This window comes from Pseudophryne corroboree, chromosome 9, assembly GCF_028390025.1.
Source record: "Pseudophryne corroboree isolate aPseCor3 chromosome 9, aPseCor3.hap2, whole genome shotgun sequence".
Lineage (NCBI taxonomy): Eukaryota > Metazoa > Chordata > Amphibia > Anura > Myobatrachidae > Pseudophryne > Pseudophryne corroboree.
This window is the reverse complement of record NC_086452.1, coordinates 326,514,037-326,531,343: the sequence shown is the minus strand read 5'-3', so window position 1 is coordinate 326,531,343 and position 17,307 is coordinate 326,514,037. Positions and strand designations below refer to the sequence as shown.

Genomic DNA, 17,307 nt, shown 5'->3' with positions numbered 1-17,307 from the left:
ATTAGTACCATGGGTATAGACGGGTCCACTAGGAGCCATGGGCACTTTAAGAAATCAATAGTGTGCACTGGCTCCTCCCTCTATGACCCTCCTACCAGACTCAGTTTAGAAAATGTGCCCGGAGGGAAGCTCCTGAAGCGTTTTCAACATTTATTTTCCGTTTGCTATTTTACATTGCTGGGTGGCACCAGCCTGCCTGCTTCGTGGGACTTAGCGGGGGTAGAATGGCCCAACTTCCTAAAGAGTTAATGGTCCCGTTTCTCCCCTGACAGGACACTGAGCTCCTGAGGGAGTCACTCGCAAGCCCCACCATAGCGAGCGTACCCTCCCGCAGCACGCCACCACCCCTAACAGAGCCAGAAGAAAGTGGGTCGCCGGCGGGAATGGCGGCACAAGGGTAGAAGCGCAACGCTGACATGCTGGCTGCGCTCAGGGAGGTTCAGGGGGACACGCTGTGAGGGGTGCACTGAGCCACCAATGATACCCACACTGGCACATAATTAACAAGGGTTCTAACCCTCTGTTATAGTACACAAGACCTCAGGCCAGTATAAAAAAAAACGGGAAGCCGCGTTACGGGGCATTACGGGGGCAGGGCTTCACTATGAGCGGATCCAGCAGCTCACCAGCACCATTTTCCCTCTGCAGCATGCTCTGACAGACATCACAGGGAAGCGCAGCTCCTCCACACAGACTCCATGTCTCCTCAGCGGTACCAGGGGGTCTTAGAAAGGGGGGGGGGGGGGGGGGGGGAGTGTTCTAGAATACTAAGCCCTATTAAGGGACTTAGTGTGGTGACTCAGCTGAGTTTTTTTTACTTGGCTAAAAGGGCGTGGTGTGGCTGGCTCCAATTTCTGTGTCTCCCTGTCCGTGTGTATTTTCACCTTGTGTGTGTGGGTGTGTGTGTGTCCCTGCACGTTACCATGTCCAGGGACTGTGTCTCCTGCACAGCAGAGTGTCTGTTTTCCCCTGGAGTCTCCCTACTGTGTACACATTCTCAGGCTAGTGGGAAAGAACCCCCATGGTTAGATTCCATTAAAGCGATGGGGGGGGGGGGGGTACAGCCCTGTCACAAGGAATACAGGCTCTAATAGAAGCTATGAGAGATGTCCTGCACATTCCTGGCGGATGTAGAGGAGGAATCTTATTTTAATGTAAAAAATAAATCCTCAGTTACTTTTCCAGCTTCAAAAGGAATTGAATGCACTGTTTGAAGAAACTTGGGCTAATCCTGACAAAGTTTCAGATCCCTAAAAGGTTAATTAACTCCTTTCCCTTTCTTCTGGACGATAGAAAGAAATGGGAAAACCCGCCGATTGTGGACGCATCGGTATCTAGGTTGTCACATTAGATAGTCTTACCGGTTCCTGGGGCAAGATTGAGACCACTCTCAAATCTTTATACACTGCTGCTGGGGTGGCCCAGAGACCCACTATTGCTTGTGCATGGATCACTAAGGCCATTGCTAAGTGGTCAGGTAACCTAATTAACGGATTAGATTCCTTACCCAGGGGGGAGATAATTTTACTCCTACAGCATATTCAGGACTCTGCTACCTTTATGTTAGAGGCCTTAAAAGAAATTTGGTTGCTCAACGCACACACCACTGCCATGGCAGTGTCAGCACGCAGGAGCTTGTGGCTACGCCAATGGACTGCGGACGCGGATTCCAGGAAAGGCGTGGAAAGCCTACCATTCACAGATGAGGCCCTTTTTGGAGATGAACTGGATACATGGATATCCAAGGCTATGGCGGGTAAGTCTACGTACCTTCCTTCCGCAGCACCCCCAGCTAGGAAAACCTACTCTGCTCCAACTTTGCAGACCTGTCGGGCAGCGAAATTTAAAGGCAAATCCAAAGGTTCTTCTATAGCCTTCAAAGGTAATAGAGTTAAAACCAGCAGCTGCAGGTTCTCAGGAACAGACCTCCAGTTCTGCTTCCTCAAAGCCTTCGGCATTACGGTGGACCGCACTGCCTGGATAACTGGCAGGTGGGAGTCCGGTTACGTTATTTCAGTCACATTTGGGCAACATCATACCAGGATCCCTGGGTCAAAGACCTTATCGCCCAGGGGTACAGACTGGAGTTTCAGGAACTCCCACCTCACAGATTCTTCAAATCAGGCTTACCAGCTTCTCCAGAGGCAGGTCTGATTTTGCAGGCAGCAATCCAGAAGCTGGTACAATCTCAGGTCATTGTCCCAGTTCCCCTTCAACTACAAAACAAGGGTTATTACTCCAACCTGTTTGTGGTACTGAAACCGGACAGTTCGGTAAGGCCCATTTAAACCTAAAGTCACTGAACCCATATTTAAGAGTGTTCAAGTTCAAGATGGAGTCTCAGAGCGGTGATCTCACGTCTGGAGGAGGGAGAATTTCTGGTGTCTCTGGACATCAAGGATGTGTACTGTCATATTCCGATTTGGCCACCTCATGAGGCTTACCTACGGTTTGCACTACAGGACTGTCAGTACCAGTTCCAGGCCATGCCACTTGGCCTCTCCACGGCACCGAGGGTGTTCCCCAAGGTAATGGCAGAGATGATGTTTCTCCTCAGGCAGGGAGCGAACATATCACTGTACCTGGACGACCTGTTGATAAAAGCACCATCCAGGGAGAGGTTGTTGGACAGCATTGCCCGCTCAACCAGATTACTCAAGGATCATGGGTGGATTCTGAACCTGCCAAAATCCCACCTGGAACCAACACAGAGGCTTCCGTTCCTGGGGATGATACAAATTATGGAGGCACAGAAGGTATTCCTTCCGTTGGAAAAGGCACTGGTAATTCAGTCGATGGTGCGGGATGTTCTAAAACCAGCCTGGATATCGGTGCATCTATGCATTCACCTTCTGGGGAAGATGGTAGCCTCTTACGAGGCTCTACAGTACGGAATGTTTCACGCAACACCCTTCCAGCTGTATCTGTTGGACAAATGGTCCGGATCACATCTTCACATGCACCAGAGGATACGTCTGTCGACAAAAGCCAGGATTTCTCTTCTGTGGTGGCTTCAGACTTCTCAGATGTGGCAAACTATCCACCAAACAAAGAAATGCGCCTTAGTGAGCAATTGCTGATCGCTGCTCTCAAAAGAACAGGGTATTAGCAAGTGTGTGTGTGTGTGTGTGTGTGTGTGTGTGTGTGTGTGTGTGTGTGTGTATATATATATATATATATATATATATATATATATATATATAGACAATAAAGAACATATAGAGAGCGCAAAACAGACTATGCTTGTTTACATTATTTGAAACTCAAAAGCCAAGTGTAAAATATGATAAAATAAATTAATTATACACATTGGTGTGTTGAAGACTCAGGAACTAAACACATTGGTGTGTTGAAGACTCAGGTTGATGTTATTTGCCTAATAGCAATATATTGGAATATTCAAAGATTACTGTAGCTCAAAGTTCCTTAGGAAATTCCAAATGACCATAAGAAATACATATATAAATGTGCTTGCCCTTTTATCATTAATTGCACAGTTATTAAGAAAGTTTTCAAGCTTATTTGATAGCAACTCCGCTCATTGGGGCAGAAATGACACTCAGCACTGCGGCGGCTCCGTCAGCCGCTCTCCATAGATTGATACTGCAGTAGTGGTGAATGCTTACCGCTTCCGAGTGAGTTTAGGACTGGCAGCACTGGGCGTCTCCGTGCGCTGGCTAGTTGTACTACTCACTCGTAATGGATGATTGTCGGCCACGGTCCCCGTTTTGCAAGGGAAACCACTGCAGGTGGCTCGAAGTCCAAAAAGGCGGTGCGATGCAGTGCAGTGTAATAGCGGATAGTGTCCGTGCAAATAGCAGGAGTCCCGAAGCCTGTAACCCTGACGCGTTTCTCAACCAAAAAGGCACTGGTTGTTTCTTCAGAGGGAAAGAGTAATCGTTTCCTTCCCAGCCTCTGCTTTTATAGAGACCAGGGGCTAATTAGGTTTAAAAGTGCAATCACCTGAGAGTCCATTCGTTCAGATTAAACATAAAACAGGTGTGTAAAAGATCCACATTATATCCACATTCAGATATAAAATATTTAAATCATTATACCTACAATAAGAAAACATTTGTTATGCCTATTCATTGTGACATCTGGCAGAGCGTATTTGAAACATTTTCACACTGATCTTGTTAATGTTTTTATAGTATTATCATTATTAAATTTATATTTATACTATTAGTATGAGTAGACAGCAAAACACATATTAGCATATAGGTATTTAGATGTACATAGTAAAGCAATTTCTTAATAGATGGATAGAAATATAGAGATGTGTATATATACCTAAGACTATAATAAAAATTGAAATAAATATTATAATAAAAATCATTATACAGATCCATTGGGTTCACTACGATATGCCGGCAGTCGGGCTCCCGGCGACCAGCATACCGGCGCCGGGAGCCCGACCGCCGGCTTACCGACAGTGTGGCGAGCGCAAATGAGCCCCTTGCGGGCTCGCTGCGTTCGCCGCGCTGCGGGCACGGTTGCGCGCCACGCGTGCCACGCTATTTTATTCTCCCTCCAGGGTCGTGGACCCCCACGAGGGAGAATAAGTGTCGGTATGCCGGCTGTCGAGATCCCGGCGCCGGTATACTGTGCGCCGGGATCCCGTCAGTCGGCATACTGAAGACCACCCGATCCATTTACATAGATGTGTGCAAAAGGCACACTTCCTTATTCCAAATATACAAGATCATTAATTTCTAAGGACAATAGTACTGAAATGGAATACACTTAAATATACAGATAATGTAAAATAAATGTACTAATAACAGTGACGTTAGTCACCATAATAATGTAATAAACTATACATAGAGAGAATTTATATAGAGACACTTAGTACACTTAGATTCATTATATTAAATTATACAGATGATGGGGAACCGGACTATACAAGGAAAAAATAAGATTTTAAACCTACCGGTAAATCTTTTTCTCCTAGTCCGTAGAGGATGCTGGGGACTCCGTAAGGACCATGGGGTATAGACGGGCTCCGCAGGAGACATGGGCACTCTAAGACTTTAGATGGGTGTGAACTGGCTCCTCCCTCTATGCCCCTCCTCCAGACTTCAGGTAAAGAACTGTGCCCAGAGGAGATGGACAGTACGAGGAAAGGATTTTTGTTAATCTAAGGGCGAGATACATACCAGCCCACACCATCCACACTGTACAACCTGGTATATACCAAACCAGTTAACAGGATTAACAAAACAGCATCAGTCAGAGACTGATCTCAACTGTAACATAACCCTTATGTAAGCAACTACTATATACAAGCCTTGCAGAAATAGTCCGCACTGGGACGGGCGCCCAGCATCCTCTACGGACTAGGAGAAAAAGATTTACCGGTAGGTTTAAAATCCTATTTTCTCCTACGTCCTAGAGGATGCTGGGGACTCCGTAAGGACCATGGGGATTATACCAAAGCTCCAGACCGGGCGGGAGAGTGCGGATGACTCTGCAGCACCGATTGAGCAAACTTGAGGTCCTCATCAGCCAGGGTATCAAACTTGTAGAATTTTGCAAACGTGTTTGAACCCGACCAAGTAGCTGCCCGGCAAAGCTATAATGCCGAGACGCCTCGGGCAGCCGCCCAAGAAGAGCCCACCTTCCTAGTGGAATGGGCCTTTACAGAATTTGGTAACGGCAATCCAGCCGTAGAATGAGCCTGCTGAATCGTGTTACAGATCCAGCGAGCAATAGTCTGCTTAGAAGCAGGAGCGCCAACTTTGTTGGCTGCATACAGGACAAACAGTGCCTCTGTTTTCCTAACCCGAGCCGTCCTGGCTACATACATTTTTAAGGCCCTGACTAAATCAAGGGACTTGGAGTCCTCCAAGTCACCCGTAGCCACAGGCACCACAATAGGTTGGTTCATATGAAACAACGACACCACCTTAGGTATAAATTGAGGACGAGTCCTCAACTCTGCTCGATCCACATAGAAAATCAGCTAGGGGCTCTTGTGAGACAAAGCCGCCAATTCGGACACCCTCCTCGCAGATGCCAAGGCCAACAACATGACCACTTTCCAAGTGAGAAATTTTAATTCAACCGTTTGAAGAGGTTCAAACCAGTGTGATTTAAGGAACTGTAACACCACGTTAAGGTCCCACGGTGCCACTGGGGGCACAAAAGGAGGTTGGATGTGCAGCACTCCCTTTACAAAATTCTGGACTTCTGGGAGAGAAGCCAATTCCTTCTGAAAGAATATAGATAAGGCCGAAATCTGCACCTTAATGGAGCCTAACTTAAGGCCCATATCCACTCCTGTCTGTAGAAAGTGGAGAAAACGACCCAGCTGAAAATCTTCCGTAGGAGCATTCTTGGCTTCACACCAAGATACATATTTCCTCCAGATACGGTGATAATGCTTCGCCGTTACCTCCTTCCTAGCTCTGATTAGAGTAGGGATGACTTCCCCCGGAATACCTTTCCTAGCTAAGATTTGGTGTTCAACCGCCATGCCGTCAAACGTAACCGCGGTAAGTCTTGAAACACACAGGGCCCCTGTTGTAACAGGTCCTCCCTGGGAGGAAGAGGCCACGGATCTTCTATGAGTATTTCCTGAAGATCTGAATACCAGGCCAATCTGGAACAATGAGTACTGTCTGCACTCTTGTTCGTCTTATGATTCTCAATATTTTTGAGATGAGTAGCAGTGTAGGAAACACATAGACCGACTGAAACACCCACGGTGTCACTAGGGCGTCCACCGCCACTGCCTGAGGGTCCCTCGACCTGGAACAACAATACGTCCGAAGCTTTTTGTTGATGCGTGACGCCATCATGTCTATTTGAGGAAGTCCCCAACGACTTGTTACCTCTGCAAAGACTTCTTGATGAAGTCCCCACTCTCCTGGATGGAGATCGTGTCTGCTGAGGAAGTCTGCTTCCCAGTTGTCTACTCCCGGAATGAAGAGTGCTGACAGAGCGCTTACATGATTTTCTGCCCAGCGAAGAATCCTGGTGGCTTCTGCCATTGCTGCTCTGCTCCTTGTCCCGCCTTGGCGGTTTACATTCGCCACTGCTGTGACGTTGTCTGACTGAATCAGAACGGGTTGGTTGCGAAGAAGATTCTCTGCTTGTTGTAGGCCGTTGTATATGGCCCTTAATTCCAGCACATTGATGTGTAGACAAGCCTCCTGGCTTGACCATATTCCCTGAAAATATCTCCCTTGTGTGACTGCTCCCCATCCTCGGAGACTCGCGTCCGTGGTCACAAGAACCCAATCTTGAATGCTGAACCTGCGACCCTCTAGAAGGTGAGCACTCTGAAGCCACCACAGGAGAAATACCCTGGCCCTGGGGGACAGGCTTATCCTCCAATGCATTTGTAGATGGGACCCTGACCACTTGTCCAGAAGGTCCCACTGAAAAGTTCTCACATGGAACCTGCCGAACGGAATGGCCTCGTAGGCCGCCACCATCTTTCCCAATACTCGAGTGCATTGATGAACTGACACTCTTTTTGGTTTTAGCAGGTCCTTGACCATGTTCTGGAGTTCCTGGGCTTTTTCCATTGGGAGAAAACCCCTTTTTTTTTCGTGTCCAGAACCATGCCCAAAAATGCCAGCCGAGTCGTCGGAACCAACTGCGACTTTGGCAGATTTAGAATCCAGCCATGTTGTTGTAGTACTCTCAGGGAGAGAGACACGCTTTTCAGTAACTGATCTCTTGATCGTGCCTTTATCAGGAGATCGTCCAAGTATGGGATAATTGTGACTCCCTGCTTTCGCAGGAGCACCATCATTTCCGCCATTACCTTGGTGAAAATTCTTGGGGCCGTGGAAAGCCCAAACGGCAACGTCTGAAATTGGTAATGACAATCCTGTACTGCAAATCTCAGGTACGCCTGATGAGGTGGATAAACGGGAACATGAAGGTATGCATCCTTTATGTCCAGAGATACCATAAAATCCCCCCCTTCCAGGCTGGCGATGAGCGCTCTGAGCGATTCTATCTTGAACTTGAACCTTTTCAAATATAGGTTCAGGGATTTTAGATTCAGAATTGGTCTGACCGAGCCATCCAGCTTCGGGACCACAAATAGGGTTGAATAAAACCCTTTCCCCTGTTGCACTAGGGGAACCTTTATAATCACCTGCTGTTGACACAGCTTTTGTATGGCAGCTGAAACTATTTCTCTCTCTGGGGGAGAAGCTGGCAAGGCCGATTTGAAAAATCGGTGTGGAGGCACCTCTTCGAACTCCAGTTTGTAGCCTTGGGATACAATTTCGACCACCCAAGGATCCAAATCCGATTGAACCCAGACTTGGCTGAAGAGCCGAAGACGTACCCCCACCAGTGCGGACTCCCTCAGCGGAGCCCCAGCGTCATGCTGTGGATTTTGTAGAGGCCGCGGAGGACTTCTGTTCCTGGGAACTAGCCGTAGCTGGTGTTCTTTTCCCTCTACCTCTACCTCTGGCGAGGAAGAAAGAGCCCCGACCCTTTCTGAACTTATGCGACCGAAAGGACTGCATCTGGTATTGAGGTGTTTTCTTTTGCTGTGGGGGAACGTAAGGCAAAAAAGAAGACTTACCCGCGGTAGCTGCGGAAACCAGCTCCGCGAGAGTCCCTCCCCAAATAAAACTTCACCTTTGTAAGGTAAAGCCCCAATATGTCTCTTTGAATCAGCATCACCTGTCCATTGACGGGTCCACAGTGACCTTTTAGTAGAAACTGCCATGGCATTGGCTCTTGAACCCAACAGCCCAATATCTCTTGCAGCCTCTCTCATATATAACGCTGCGTCTTTAATGTGACCCAAGGTCAACAAAATACTATCTTTATCTAGGGTGTCAATGTCAGATGACAAGTTATCTGTCCACGCTGCAATTGCGCTACCCACCCATGCCGACGCTACTGCCGGTCTGAGCAGGTCACCCGTATGCGTATAAATTGATTTTAAGGTAGTTTCCTGCCTGCGATCCGCAGGATCCTTGAGGGCTGCCGTGTCCAGGGACGGTAGGGCAACCTTTTTGGACAAGCGCGTTAAGGCCTTGTCCACCGTGGCCGAGGATTCCCACCGTAACCTATCCTTTGAGGGGAAAGGATACGCCATAATAATTCTCTTGGGAACCTGCAGTCTTGTCTGGAGTTTCCCAAGCATTTTCAAATAAAGCGTTCAGCTCATGAGATGGGGAAAACGTTACCTCAGGTTTCTTTTCCTTAAACATGCAGACCCTCGTGTCAGGGACAGCGGGGTCCTCTGTGATATGCAAAACATCTTTTATTGCAATAATCATATATTGAATACTCTTGGCCACCCTTGGGTGTAACCTTGCATCATCATAGTCGACACTGGAGTCGGAATCCGTGTCGGTATCAGTGTCTGCTATCTGGGAAAAGGGACGTTTATGGGACCCTGAGGGGTCTTGTGACACAGTCAAAGCCATGGATTGACTCCCTGCTTTTTCCTTGGACTCTGCTTTGTCCAATCTCTTATGTAATAAGGTCACATTAGCATTTCAAACATTCCACATATCCAACCAATCAGGTGTCGGCTGTGCCGATGGAGACACCACCACCATCTGCTCTGCATCCTCCCTCGACGAGCCTTCCGCTTCAGACATGTCGACAAACACGTACTGACACCCCCACACACACTGGGATATATGAATATGGGGACAGCCCCCCAATAAGGCCCTTTGGAGAGACAGAGAGAGAGTATGCCAGCACACACCCAGCGCCCCTAGATACTGAAAACAAAGTCTCAGCCTGTACAGCGCATTTTATATTATATTATATATATATATATATATATATATATATATATATATAATTTGCACCAAATAAATGTGCCCCCCCCTCGTTTTTTGTCCCGTTACTTGTTCAGCAGGAGAGAGTCCGGGAGCAGCTTCTCTGCAGCATGCTGTGGAGAAACTGGCGCTGGTTAGTGCTGGAGGATCAAGCCCCGCCCCCTCGACGGCGGGCTTCGGTCCCGCTCATTTTTTTTATACTGGCAGGGGTTTTAAAATATACTGGGGGGCGTTATCTCACAAAAGCCCCTATTTGATTTTTCATGAAGATAGAGCTAGACTCAGAACGCGTCAGCAATTTTTTCCTAAGGTGGTGTCTGCGTTTCATATCAACCAACCTATTGTGGTTCCGGTGCTTACAGACACCTCTGCTTCCTTATAGTCCTTGGATGTTGTGAGGACTTTGAGGATCTATGTGAAGCGGACAGCCCGTCACAGAAAATCTGACTCGCTGTTTGTTCTCTATGATCCCAAGAAAATTGGGTGTCCTGCTTCAAAGCAGTCTATTGCTCGCTGGATCAGGTGTACTATTCAGCAGGCTTATTATACGGCAGGATCGACGGTTCCTAAAGTACAGGCCCAATCTACCAGATGGGTGGGTTCTTCCTGGGCGGCTGCCCGGGGTGTCTCGGCTTTACAGTTCTGCCGAGCAGCTACTTGGTCAGGTACGAACACGTTTGCTAAGTTCTACAAGTTCGACACTTTGGCTGCTGAGGACCTTCAGTTTGGTCAATCCATTCTACAGGAACCTCAGCACTCTCCCACCTGGTTTGGGAGCTTTGGTACTAATATGGACCCCAGTATCCTCTAGGACAGGGGTGGGCAATTATTTCAGCTTGGGAGCCACATAACACATTCCAGCGAATATTCGAGGGCCGCACACAAACAGGGTGTCACACAAAGCGTCAGGGGGTGTACACTGTCAAAAACGTCGGGAAGGTAGGGGTACAGGGTGCCATATACACAGAGGTAGGGGTACAGGGAGCCATATACACAGAGGTAGGGGGTACTGGGTATCAAACACAGGGGGGGGGGGGGAGTACAAGGTGTGTAACACACACACAGGGGTAGGAGGGTACTGGGACACACACCAGGGGTGAGGGGGTAGTGGGGGTCAAACACAGAGGTATGAGGTACAGTGATTCACACGGGGGGGGGGGGGGGGGGGTACAGGGCTCCCAGGGTGCTCACCTCTCTCTGCACCAACACCAATCCACTGAGCTGCAGGGTGTGATATGCAGAACCCATATACAGGCCAGGGGGAACCAGGCTGGTCACTCAACAAGTGTTCTGCAGCCCATGGAGCCGTGCCGCGAATCATTTCGGGTGTGAGGCCGGAACTGTGACCGGGAGGCCAAGGTCTGCTTTCTCCTCCCTGGAGGAGGGAGGGTGCGTGAGATGCTGCCGCTGTTCCTCCATGGTGCTGCAGCAGGGAGCAGGGGGTGGAGCTGGCCGAGGTGGTTAGCCAGGGAGCAGGAGACAGTCGGCGTCCAGCTGCCCAGATGATCCGCTGGCCCCATCCGCTGCTGCCCGCATCCGCTGCTGCCCCTGCTTTGGCTCCGCCCCCCGTACCGCCCAGCGCCTGACGTCGGAAAGGAAATCCTGGTCAGCAGCCCCTGTGACGTGACCGGGATTTCCTCAGCGGCGCCGCGTCTTGGAGCTGCTGTAGTGCAATGACAAGCGGCTCAGCCAGTCGGGCCGCTTGTCATTGGGCACTGGTGGGGGACAGTGGCCCAGGCAGGATCGGTTCGCGGGCCGCATCCGGCCCGCGGGCCGCATGTTGCCCAGCCCTGCTCTAGGACGTAAGAGAAAATAGGATTTTGATTACCTACCAGTAAATCCTTTTCTCGTAGTACGTAGAGGATACTGGGCGCCCGGCCAGTGCCTTGTGTTCCTGCACTGTTACTTTGTTAAGAATTCTTGTTGGTTCAGCTGTTCCTGTTCAAGTTTGGTTAGCATGGCTTTCCTCTTGTTTGTGTGTGCTGGTTCAAATCTCACCACTGTTCTGTTAAATCCTTCCTCAGGATATGTCCGTCTCCTCGGGCACCGTTTCTAAACTGAGTCTGGTCAGAGGGGTATAGAGGGAGGAGCCAGTGCACACTATTGATTTCTTAAAGTGCCCAAGGATCCTAGTGGACCCGTCTATACCCCATGGTACTAATGTGGACCCCAGTATCCTCTACAGAGTACGAGAAAAGGATTTACCAATAGGTAATCAAAATCCTATTTTAGACATATTGCTTTTTTCTTTAATTTTTTTTAGTTTACAATTGTTCTAGCACAAAGTATATTAAAAACATATTTTTAAATACCGTATATACTCGAGTATAAGCCGAGTTTTTCAGCACATTTTTTGTGCTGAAAAAGCCCCTCCTCGGCTTATACTCGAGTGATGCTCCAGGACCCAGTGGCGTAACTAGGGGCCCGCAGCCCCTGCGATCGCTTGGGGGAGCGCAGGGCTGCGGGGCGCCCTAGCCGCCACTGATCTTTGCTGCCTGGGAAGGAGGGACACGGAGGGCACAGCGCGCGCCTCTCCTGTGTCCCTCCTGCGTCTCCAGCGACAGGTCTATTAAATGAAGTACCCCGTTTGTGAGCTCTGATTGGCTCACGAACCAGCACTTCATTTAACAGACCCGCCGCTGCCGCCGGAGGGACACAGGATAGGCGCGCGCTGTGCCCTCCGTGTCCCTCCTTCACAAAACAGCGGGGGAGCGGGGAGGGGAAGCATATTTGGCACTTGGGGGGGGGGGGGGGCACATGTGGCACTGAGGGGGCATATGTGGCACTGAGGGGTATATGTGTACCTGGCACTGGGGGGTATATGTGTACCTGGCACTGGGGGTATATGTGTACCTGGCACTGGGGAGGCATATTTGGCACTGGGGACATGTGTGTACCTGGCACTGTGGGGGAATATCTGGCACTGGGAGCACAGCCCTAGCAACAAGCTTGAAACCCAGCATTTCCCACCCTAGGCTTATACTCGAGTCAATAAGTTTTCCCAGCTTTTTGTGGTTAAATTAGGTGCCTCGGCTTATATTCGGGTCGACTTATACTCGAGTATATACGGGTAAGTTGAAAAAATAGCCTCTTCATGATAGTTATCTAAAAGTCTCCAAACAACCTGTTACCTGGATCAAATGCTGAAGTGTCTGTCGGAAGGGTCTGCAAACTGCGACTCACAGATGTCTTCATGTCTTTGTTCAGCAGTCTCGTAGATGAGCCTAACCAGCTTGGCTCCTCCCAGCTACGTTTACCAGACTGGCTGGAACGGGAAGGACTTGCAGGAGCGCTAATAGCTCGATCATACATCTAAACAAACATGGGGGGAAAAGTGTCCATTGTTACTACCATGGAGATTTTGTTATCTTTTTATAACATTTTATTACTAATAAGTATAACTTTTGTTTTTGTTTTTTTTACTTCAACAAGAATCTGATTCATCCAAACAAAAAAATCCTTCAAAAATGTTAACTTTTTTCCACTACCACAATCATAATTTTATCAATTCTATTGTCAACTTCTCACTACCATTTCTACATCCCCCAAGTCCTGGCTTGTCAATTACACACTAGCAAAAGCCCTCATCATCCCCCAGCATCACCCATGATCTCATGAATGGCACACTGAATAAATGTTCTGCAAAAGTGGAAGTCATTAGCAAAAGTCTTGATTACCTCAAAATTGCTGCCATCTACCATAATAGTCTTTAAGCCAGGATGTTTTAGCCCCACACCCTACCCAATTATAAAAGGGAAAAATGCGCCCTTCCCCTTTAGTGGTGCCCTACTAAAACAGCCTGCCGCTGCTGCTACGTGAATAGATGCTGTGCGCGTGCATCTATTCAAATTAAAGTGAGAGCTTGGGAGAAGCCCAGCACCTCCGCAGATGCTGGAGACGCCCCCATTAATGACATCAAGGGGACTGGAATGCCCCCAACAGTGATGCCGGCAAGGCCGTGCCCCCTTTGAGTGCGCATGCAGTACCTGCCTGGTAAATTGGCACCCTGCCCTGCCCTAATCCTGCGGGGAACACTAACTACTGAAATGCTCTGGACACTGCCAAATAAATCCACTCTCTCATCTCTGTTCAGGGTTCTTATTAACCCTCTCATACTAAGCCCAACTACCATCCTCACTGCACAAGAACTTGCTTCCTACTTCCATAACAAGATTAACAGAATGCTAACTGTATTGTAGATCGGTCAGTAGACTATCCCCTGTATTGTATATAGAGCACTCGAATGCTCTCAGTCTTACATATCAGTCACTACAATGCATTCTCTATGTATGTTACCATCTGAGTAGGACCACATGACTGAATGTCTTTCTGCTATTTTAACCTGGATGTCCTTTTATCAGCTCAATTAATTTCAATCTTCAAATTTCAGTTAATCTTTTCACCAATCAACAGAAAGTATCTACCTGACAGCTCTCTTTCTGTAAATCCTATGTCTGCTTAGGTGTCATAGTTGACTGTCATTTGTTTACCACATCCAATATGCTGCAAACATCTAATGGAGTGTACACACGGTGAGATACTTTCTTACGATTTTGACTATATAGTCAAAATCGTAAGAAAAGTTAGTGCAGACCGCAAGGTGAAAGTCACCTTGCGTTCCCGATTTGATGCGCGGTCGGCATCGCAAGCCTAGATAGACTGTGCAGGCAAGTAAATTTTGACTATCTCATAGAAGAGATAGTCAAAATGGACACTTAGCCAATATCGCACATAAGGGGTCATTCCGACCCGTTCGCACGCAGCGGTTCTTCGCTGCGGTGCAAACGGGTCGGAACAGCGCATGCATGGAGTGCGCATTGCGCACGCGCGTTGTTGCCCGGCGACTTGAAAAAAGAAGACGCAGCGCTGATCGCAAGAAGACTGACAGTGGAGAGGCGTTTCGGGGCAGATACTCACCGTTGGATGCCGTTTTCAAGGAGTGGTCGCCGAACGCAGGCGTGTCCAGGTAAACGGAGAGTGAATGTCTGACGTCAATGCCGGGAGAAATGTCGCTGGATCCGTCGCACAGGGTTACTCTTCCACTGCACAAAACTTTTTTAGCTAAGCAGGGCTGCACAAGCTAAAGTACACTCCCCCATAGGTGGAGATCAGTTGATCGCACCAGCAGCAAAAAGTTGCTGGCTGCGATCAACTTGGAATGACCCCCCTAGTCAGTATCGCAAGCACAGTCATCAAGTGCTTGCGATGCCCACCTAGCCCCTGTCGCATAGTAAGAATCGGGCACATTGTGTATGCACATTAAGGCTGGGTGGGTACACACTTGCCGATATCACATCAGAAGTTACATTGTGCAAGATCCCCCCTGCAAACAATATCGTTCATACACACTGAACGATATTGTTTGCTTCTCGTCAGTGCAATATTTCAAGGGGAAAACTTAACATATTGCACATCGTTAACGACCCGCGGGAGCGCGCATCATTAACGATATAGTGACTACACACTGGACGATGTGAACGATATATCATCCGCCCATCGCCAAGTATGAACCCAGGCCTTAGAAACACTACCAGAATTTGCATATATCTCACACAAAAATGTATTTGATACATTCAATATCCTGCACCGACTACTGCAAATCCCTTCATATTACCGTTAACTTGTTAAGCGCCAGAGCGCTTTGCAACACAGGACAGTGGAGTAAGCAGGTACATAGAAAGGTAGACAAAATAATGCTGCTTTCAGATCGCAAATGCCGGATCCTACCCGGTAAGAGAAACGTGTCCTTACCGGGTGGGAAAGCCTCTGCTGGCTTTCTGACCCGGTAATATGCCGGGTCGGTTGCCATAGCAGCGGGGGACGCAGCAGCAGCAGGGTCAGGGGTGGAGGCGGCGCTGGGAGATGAGCTCATCTCCTGCGCCGCCTCTCCCTATGCTGTGAATGGGAGCCGTGTCGCATCGAAACGGCTCCCATTCACACTGCACCTGACCCGGTATTCAACCCGGTAATAACCCTTCTTTTTAACCGGGTTGAATTACCGGGTCAGGCGACCCGCTAATTCGGCAAAGGTGCTTTCACATCGCACACTGACCCGTTTCGACACGGCAATATGCCGTGTCGATACCGGGTTATTTGTGCGATGTGAAAGGGGTATAAGTGCAGACATAAAAACAAAGACAGGAAGGTCTCTGCTCATGAGAGAGTTTACACTGTAAATAAAACAGTCAATTGAGGAGCAAGTGTGACTCAGAGTGTAGATTAGCACAGTTGTGAGAGGGTGTAGTACTGCTGACCGGCGGACGCCGGGATCCCGGCAGCATACCGACGCCGGGATCCCGGCGGGGAGGGGCGAGTGCAGCAATCCCCTTGCGGGCTCGCTGCGCTCGCCACGGGTTCTATTCCAACTCTATGGGTGTCGTGGACACCCACGAGTGGAAATAGTCCCTGTTGGTCGGCATGCCGACCATCGGGATACTGACCCGTCGGCCTGGTGGAGGAGGTCATGTGACTGTCGGTCAGCTGACCGGCGGTCACATGAATACCACCCTTGTGAGGGTGTGGATAGCAGATTTGTGATTAGGGTAAATTCCTAAATGGGTTTCCAGAGAGCATTCAAAGATTTGAAGGCTGTGGAAGAGTGATTAGTCTAGGGAGAGAATTCAATAAGTTTCCAATAGCAGGAGGTTGCAATGTCAAGGCGGTAGATGATGATAGCATGGACCAGCATTTTATTTAAGAAAAGTGTTTATTCTGGCAATATCGCTAAAGTGGATGTTACAGAACTGGGAGAGAGACTTAGGGCAGTGGTTCCCAAACTTTTCTGAATCATGGTGCCCTAGAGTATCAGAATTTTTTTCACGGCACCCCTAGGCCAATAATTTCTTATTGAGAAATTTAGAAAGAAATATTGAATTAAGTAGATTGTGTTTATAGGTCATCCTTAGGCTCAATTTTGTGGTGAGGGACAAGATTTGCTTCTGTTTGTCCCCATATTTTATGACTAACAGCCACCAGCACTGGTTTTGCCTTTTATATTGACCATAAATAATTTGAATTGATCCTGGAACACCAATCCAAGGCACCCCTGCAAGTGTCCTGAGGCACCCCAGGGAGCCATGGCACACAGTTTGGGAACCACTGACTTAGGGGCTTATTTATCAACTAGGTGACTCATCGCGCTCTACGGGCGCTCTTCACACCGTTGCATGGGGCTATGCCCCTTTAACCCTTGCACGCCTTTGGGGTGTGCAATATTTTTATTATATGGAGTATTAACTCCAACCATAATTTTGTGAGTGGTTAAATATTGCACGGACAAAGTGCGTGCGATGGTTAAGGGGGCGTAGCCCCTTGTGACTGCGTGAACTGTGCACGCAAGGCACGGTGAATCACTTAGTAGGTGCTGTGGTTGGGGGAGTGGTGGGTGCGGAGGAGATCCGGATGGTAGGGGGTCGGGGGGTGCCGACGGGTGGTGGAGGGGCTGATGTGGTGGTGCCGCGGGTGGGGGAGGGTGCGGGGTCGCAGTGGGCAGGACATCCTAGGGATTAAGTGGGGGCAGATATATTGGGGAGGG

The 17,307-nt window shown here is 48.7% G+C and overlaps 1 protein-coding gene across 1 annotated transcript in view; it reads right to left on the bottom strand.

Annotated features, from left to right (window-relative positions):
* MIEF1 (mitochondrial elongation factor 1) overlaps positions 1-17,307 on the bottom strand; it is a 49,370-nt gene that overhangs the window by 29,023 nt on the left and 3,040 nt on the right. Inside the window, exon 2 of the mRNA XM_063940510.1 lies at positions 12,905-13,085. Within this exon, the coding sequence (XP_063796580.1) occupies positions 12,905-13,085 (181 nt within the window). The remainder of the gene's footprint in view (positions 1-12,904; positions 13,086-17,307) is intronic.